General features: G+C 32.3%; 1 protein-coding gene across 1 annotated transcript in view; it reads left to right on the forward strand.

Annotated features, from left to right (window-relative positions):
• Positions 1–7,199, forward strand: part of LOC129000770 (uncharacterized) — a 30,409-nt gene extending 23,210 nt beyond the window's left edge. Inside the window, exons 11-13 of the mRNA XM_054427764.1 lie at positions 781–887; positions 993–1,144; positions 4,225–7,199. Of these exons, the coding sequence (XP_054283739.1) occupies positions 781–887; positions 993–1,144; positions 4,225–4,305 (340 nt within the window). The 3' untranslated portion in view covers positions 4,306–7,199. The remainder of the gene's footprint in view (positions 1–780; positions 888–992; positions 1,145–4,224) is intronic.
• Positions 7,200–8,121: the final 922 nt, after the last annotated feature.

Below are 8,121 nucleotides of genomic sequence, written 5' to 3' on the forward strand. Positions count from 1 at the left end.
TGTGTTCTTAACTTTAAGGTTGATTACAGCAATTTTGTAATTTCTGCATTATTATTTCTGTAGGCCACTTGGAAAACAACCCATTACTTTAAATTTTACTTTATGATACCTTCAGAAAATTTGGTAAAATTGAAATTATCATTATTAAGAATCTATTTTTCAGGTGTCTGTACAGAGATTTGATTAATTTTGGATCAATATATCACAATTTTTAGGAAGTTATTAATAAATTGCAGGTTTAATGATTAGTTTTTAATTTTTGGATTATTTAATCAGTATTATATAAAAATTGAATACTTATGTCAGGCAATATAACAGCAATCATAATTTTTTTTTTCCTTAACTGAGAATGCTCTTTCCGATAACTAAAATAGCAAGCTGTGTTAGCGCTAAAACAGCATTGAAAGAGTTGGAAATTTTAGTATAAAAAGTAGGACCTGAACTACCTGGATTTTTTTTACTCATGAATTTTTTCTGGTTGGCCTGGTGGACACCCTGTTGAATCAGTATCCATTGATTGAAAGTTTTTTTGCTGCTTCACACACTCCTACCTTGATACGGGATTTTCTCGACACTGTGATTGGTTCCGATTGTCGGATATTTCGATGTGTCGCGAGTGACGACATATGTTGACAAAGGTACCGTGACCACGAGACAGAAAAAGGTGTAGTAACATGGAGAATGGACCGAATTGACTGATGTCAAGAAACTTGCAAGGGATTTATTTGAGATAAGCAACCGCTTGAAAGTTTGATCTTTAATATCTCTGTTTACTTACAGGCCCGCAACAATGAGACGAGATACAATACATACAAGGAGAAGACGACCTAGGGGTGATAAGACAACCAAGGGCGGAAAATATGCAAACACATCCCTCAATACCTCAGGTAAGGCCCGATCAGTTATTTTAATGTTAAATTTAATACTTTTCATATCCTCTATTATGCTGCATCTTCTTAGCAACATTTTCACAGATAGTTTTTTTTTCACAGAGGCTGGTAGTGAGTGTGCCAGTGGGGGCAACAGTGGCAGTGAAGAGTGTGATGACATGTTGGTAGCACTGCGCCGCCAGATTCAACCTCACCTCATGTTGGCCGCACTGCAACAGAGCTCGGGCTTCCCTCCGTCGTCTGCGGGAGTCGGGGTGTGTAACTTCAAACGAGATGAGCCTAATGAAGCGCCACTCAATTTGGTGGCCGGTCATCAGTAAAATCATCCCTTTGTTTATGTTCTTAGAAAGATCGTTTCGATGTAGAACGATCCTTCTGTTAAACAGTTGTTTTGGCTAGTTTTTTGCTACGAATTAATTTCTCCCGCCTCAGTGGGAATTCTTGCCAGGGTTAATTGTTGGGTTGGATGTATTAGTCACACATTTCACTTGTTACTTTGTGTTCAGTCTTGATTATTTTGAGTCTTAATGATTTGTATGCTACGACACTTCTAAAATTTGGGTAAGGTGTAGTGCTGTCAGTTGTAAAGAGAATACTAAAACTTGGTAATCATTATTTACAGCTTGTTAATGTGCAATTTTTCGTTTGAGTTCCTTTCAATTCTTAGAACTTAGCTATGCAAGAAGTTGTAGTTATATGCTTGTATATGAGCATTTTCTACCACAAATGGTATAGTTTCTGATGGCATGAATATATCTAATTCATTGGATACATTGAAATGCATTTTTAGCAAATTTCTCTATAGGGATGTAGCTATTACCTTCAGGTGGCACGGTAAGACCTGGAGCCGTGACCGATATACCTTATCATTTTGATGTCCCTAGAGGCCAAAAACATTTTATTTAACTAAAATATTGCACACTAAATTTCATACTTCTTGCTCTTGTTTTTACCATTTAAATGCTCCAGAATGATGTTTGCTAATCTTGAAGCATATTAAATTTACTTGTTAGTAATGTGCAGTTTTAGTTGTTTCAAACCTAGCAGTTATCGTCTCACAGCTATGCCAAAAGCCTAGGACTGTCAGACTGAGCTGAGGGGTGCTATAAAAAGGTCTACAGATCGAAGTAGCTAGGGTCAGGATTACCCTAACCCCTTAGAAAAACGTAGGAACATTTATTTATAAAGAAAAGTCTTGCACCTATTTAAATACTTATATATAAAAGTGACTGACACCTTAATAAATAGGCCTACTAGATCGATAAGAAAATGTTAAAATTGTTTATATATTACATTCATCTATTGATTTCCAAACCTTACATCCAAAAATATATATAAACATAGTAAAACTGCTTATATAGCTTTAGACTTTTAACTAAGTTTGCTTGTTTAAATTTTACCACTTCTATTATTTACCAGATAAATGATTACCATTGGCTTTTTAATAGTTTGACTAATAATCAAGACTGAATGTGTGAAATTTTGACGTATTAACATCCAGCCAACATTTTATTGTTGCTTAGTATAGTTAGATTTAACAATTTAAGTGATTTTGCCTTTTTAACATCAACTGCTCTCTTTGTAATCGTTGTGATTATTAATTTAATAATATTGTTGTGGTCCTTATCAATTTGAGTTTAAAATCGTATGTTCTATATATAAAATATGAATTAGTTTTGTGACACAGTCATGACACATTTAAGATCTGAAACATAACTTTATGTTGCAACTATTGATACTCACCCTTGTTGATATTATTACTGTATTATTTCATTAGAAATAGCATATATGATTGTTTGTTTGTCTTTTTGTCTAAATGTTTTGTTTACTCTTAAGTTATTGACTACCTATTGAAAAGTTATACTTTAAAAAACAAATTTACATGGTTGGTGTGAAAACTGTTAACTTATTTGTGTGTTTTCAACTCGAGTGGCATTTTAGCGAATTTCCTATATAGGGAATAAGCTATTACCGTAGGTCTCATGGTAAGGCCTGGACCCAGGACCGGTTTACTTTTTCGTTTTGATGTCCCCAAAGGCCAAAAAACACTCTGCGTTCAAATTTATATATACTAGAGGTCGTCCAGCGGTCGAAAACTCGACCAAAAATATGTAAATGAAATTAAATGAAAAAATTAAAATTATATGAAATGAAAAATTATATATTTATTCAGACAAAGTTAGGGCCACATGGCCGTTTCTTACACTATGTAATGTACAGTGTAAACCCCACACTGTAAATAAAACATGTGATAGGAATTTGTTTAGATTTTCTGTTTATATTTTGTTGTTATTTCGTCACCAACATGGCAACCCATAACTCCCATGTTATTTTTTTAAAGTTTTCAAATTCATTTTTTGTGCTTATTTTTGAGCCTATTTTAATTTATAAAGGGATTCTGCACATCTACAGGAAAATATCTTTCCAACAGTATGTGTAGATTTTCCCTGTGATGCACACGAGCTGAGAAAAAAGGTTTTAAAGAAACATGCTTGCCTATTAATATATAGATAGATACAGTACAATACAGAATGGGGATTTATGGGGTAAAAATAGGTTTTTTCTCATTTTTCACCCTCCAAACATAAAATTCCCCATTTTCTCTCTAAACAATTTTGAAGAGCTTGAAAAAACCAATAATTTAGTATATTGAAGTGTTTTTGTATGGCTATTGGTTACGGAGAAAATTGAAACAAAATTATATGATTAAAATTCCCATGTTATTCTTACGGAGAATAAATAAACTGTTGTAGTTTGCTTCTTCATGAATATTTTTGATCATCAAACATGGCAAGTTTATTTATTTTATACTAAGCTATTAATGTTTTACTAAAAACACACTTTATTACCCTCCCTGTAGGCAGCAAACCTAGGTACTCGTTAAACCTAATGATATTCAAATCAAATCAGGTAAACAGAAATTTGCTTAGTCTGCAGGTTTATTGCAGCAGGGGTATTTCATGTTTTGAAAGGGAATAGTCCAAACCCTGGTCTTGTTACTATCTAACGTCATCTGTTTTGTTGGATAGCATAGCATTCATAGCGCAATAAAATATAATGGTACGAATATAATGGTATTAATTTTATATTTTACCAAACTTTCTAGAGATCAGACCTTTTTTGCAAAACTTGTTTACCTACTTAAATTCTGTATTGAGATGTAGACTTCTGTTTATATCTCACTCTATTCTATATTCTACTCTATATTCATAATTAGCTGTTTGTTTTTTGCCCTGTCCACTAGAGCAGAGAAGCAACACAGTGTTATGACTTCATAAGTAAATAACAGTTTTCATTGCCAGCCCTGTAACGCTGTTCTTGATTATTTCCACAGGGTGTAAAGCTGCTGGCGCAGATGTTTCATTCTAACATGTTGCGAAACCATGCCGCCCTGGTGGGGACTGGGTTTCCTTGACCCTTCCTTCCCGTCCTTACGTCCAACCTAGTATTATGTTGTACCGAACCTTCTCCAGTATTACATGGTCTCAGCTCTCTTTTCTGTTCAATACTCTTCGGAATACTCGGCTTAGGTTAGGTGAATCTGTGATTCTGTGTTTGCTATTTATTTTTCGATATTTCGCCCCGCGGGCTCGCTGGCGAAGACTTGACTTTATTGTGTAATAATTCTGTTATTTATTGATCTATAAAATGTTATTGCTTTCAGTATTTTTGAGGTTTTTTTACTCATATATATTTATTCCTGATAAAGGATAGTTCAAATATTATTTCTCCTTTTGGAAATGTATTTTTACGCTTATTGCAACTATAAAGTGAACAAAATGTAAGAATCTCAGACAAATTGTGTGTGTGTGTGTATTTAATTTCATGTTAGGATAATTTTTTCCCATAAAAATGTAGCTACAGTGCTTATTGCAAACAGTATGAACAAATATATTTACTTTGACATTTGTATTTAAATCTCAATGAAAATATACAAGTGCTAATTTAGATTAAAAGTTATTTTGAGTTTTTTGCAATAGTATAGAATGCATTTGAAGGCCTGTGTAAAAATCAATGCATGGGATTGAACCCATGAAACAAAAACAAATTGAACTATAACTTACTAACTTAACAGTAGTAGTTAGTTTAGAATTTGTCAGTTAGGCAGCAGGAATGTTTACAAATGGCATGTTAGACGTTTTAAAGGGGGAAAAACTTGTTGACCAGCCATGTGGCACTTTTGAGTTGAAGTTGTAAAATTACTCTAGTTTATGCAATAAAAAGTATTGCTCTCCTATTGAAATATTTAGGCTATACAAATTAATTACACTTAATGAGCACATTTTATGGAGAGTCTTACTCAATTTAGATTAAGCCTATTGTTTTGTTAGACTAGGTTAGGTTCGCCGCGGGTCCGTTGTCAGCGAACGGACAAACAGGGTTGTCCGAGCATTTGCAGCCTTGACCCTATGACCTTTGTGCCTAATGGTCGTGTGTATATAGTTACGATAGTATTAATCTAACGATGGTATTATGCCGGCAATAAGTCTAGAATAGGGCAGCTTACTTACGTAGAAACTCGTTTTGTGCTGTGTTTTCATGACATTTTTTGTACAAAGTTCCTTTTCTGCACAACCTTTGGCGAAAGCCAGACTAACACATAAATGCTTTAGATTTAGAGGCTTCATTTTTTTTAGTTAAGTGTTTTTTTTATATTTTTGTAACTATTTATTTTCTCATTTCATCGTGTTTGTAACGCAATTGTTGCCATTAAGCGAGGTGATGTTTTTTGGTCGCCTGCTGTTTCAAGTGCATTTTCAAAAGTGTTATGTCAATTTCAGGACTGTTACAACTTAAAACTACTCTGGGTAAAAAAATAATAGATTATGAAAACTTGTCTTTCGTTGATTCAAAAATGGTAAAATTTTGTATAACCTGACTAGTTATTACAGAAAAAAATGTAGTACTTATCAGCCATAAAATTATTGTCTGATTATAAAAAGAACAACGTCAACTTTAATGGTTCATTAGATTTTCCTTTACAAGTATGAAGCTCACATAGTCCTTTGGATGCTTAATTTACTTTTATGAGCCAAAATATATTAACCAAGGAATAATACAAATTAATAGTTGAAGGTAGAATGCTAAATTAACTACAATTCAGACCATACCAGAATCAAACACATGTATTCTTTCGCTCTGAATAATTTATATTAGTGTTGTCTTCTTCAAAGATTAAACTTTAATAAGACTGATCTTTTTTCGTGCAAAATTTACATAGCTTAAGCCGTTCACAGGTTATTAATTTTATTTAGTTACAAACGCGATATTTCATCGATATTAGCACTAGGGTATTTATTCAGTAGTTGTGGTCGTAGATTAAGTCGAGACTACTTAATACTTTTAGGGCTGACTTTTGTAAGGGACAAACCCCCTATTTTGTAAGTCGTTACTCGTTGAGCAAGGATTGTAAATAGTTGTTAAAATTTTAATCATGGCACTAATCTCGAATAGCATATTTAGAGTTTTCTCTCACTGTTTACTAATTGCTCATTTTTTCTACCTTGCTCATGAAATTGCCTGCAATAATTCTTAACTTTTAAGTTAGGTTTGATGATTGTGATTTTGTATGTTAGTTGTCAGTGCCAGAACTGAATATTTTAAATTGTTTTAATATATTTTAGTATTTTTTTACTACAATCGATTTTTCTAAACACATTGTTAAATTTGTATTACATGATTGCAAACTCAAAACTAATATTTTTCATTATTTTTTAAGTATGTTATCATATGTACTACTTTGAACAAAGTCTGAAAACACTAATAGGAATTCCAGGATAACAAAAAACTGGATGTACTGTCATTGATTGTAAGATGAATAATTTCTGGATTTGGATTAAAGGTTGAAGTTAGATGGTTGTACAATAATTAATTATTAACCAGTTGTTCTTACTATAAAAAGTTGACAAATTACTTTGTTAAAAAACAACTTGTTAGTATTCATCTAGAATCGAATTTTAATTCTGAGCTTAAAAACTCAAATGTCATATTGTATCTTAAAAATTTGATGAATGACGATCGCAAACTTAATAGTTTCTAAAGAAATATTTTATCGTCAACATAGATATTCAGTTTTGGCAAATTCAAGACTAATTTTTTGACTCATATCAATAATACTCGAAGCCATAACTTTCAGGTTGTATTTGTATCGATAATTCTGTTATTGTTCTTGTCTGATTAAGATATCTTGTTCGTAGGTTAGCAATCCTTTATTTATTTGTTGTTAATTTTAGATTCCGAGCAAAGGCATATAAACCTGCTAGTAGGCAATTTATGTGCAATCTTGATAATAAACATATTAATCTTTTAGTTTGTTGATTTTCTTCCTATGACTACTGGATCAATTTTTTTTTGTACTGACTTATATTTTTTGTAGTGATGACTTCTACAGCTAGTTATATGGATAAGACTGGGGTACTAAATTTAATTGTCACTACTATATTGAATATCCGACTTGACAAGTCAAAGTGTATGCTCAGTAGGTGGAAAAATTTCTAAGGAAAAATGTTTTGCTTTATTGAGAAGCTATGACTGAAAAGCTGGTAATTAATTCTACTTACAGGGTGTCCCACAAAGAAGTCTCAAATTGATTACGGAAAAATGGCATAATGTACAAGGATGAAATACCAGCTAAATCGACCCAAAGGAATAACTTAAAAATATTTTAAACTTTTTTCCAATACAGGGAGTGCCAAAAACTAGTTTCGCTAGTTAAAATCTCGGGATTTTCAAATGTAAACATACCTCTCATGTTATACATCATTTTAAGGGTGTTTATTAGACAAAAATTTTGGCGAAAACAGAAATTAATTATCTTATTCAGTTTCAAAATGGTGGCAGTTTTCTTTTTGAAAAATCAATATGATTTTAATACTCTGTGTTTCCTATACCAATGCACTTAGCCCTTCCCCTGTTGAATTTTCTTGTTATGAAATTAGCTTTACTATAATATGCTACAAGTAAAGGTTAAAATAAAAATTTCAAAAAAAAAATATTTTTGAAAATTTGCAAATGCCCATTGTTTAAAATGTGTCCGTGAAGACGATAACTTCAGTAATTTTTGTCCGATTTTGATAAAATTTGGTTTGAAGGTGTAAGGCGGGATAAACTTGAATGAGTTCGTGAACCAGCATGATCGGACCATGGGAACAGGGGATTTTATGTGGTAAAAATTGAGTTTTCTCATTTTTTACCTTTAAAACACAAAATTATCAATTTTTATCCAGACCTT

Source organism: Macrosteles quadrilineatus, unplaced genomic scaffold (genome assembly GCF_028750875.1).
Source record: "Macrosteles quadrilineatus isolate MER2022 unplaced genomic scaffold, UCM_ALF_1.0 Scaffold_8__2_contigs__length_117827958, whole genome shotgun sequence".
Classification (NCBI taxonomy): Eukaryota; Metazoa; Arthropoda; class Insecta; order Hemiptera; family Cicadellidae; genus Macrosteles; species Macrosteles quadrilineatus.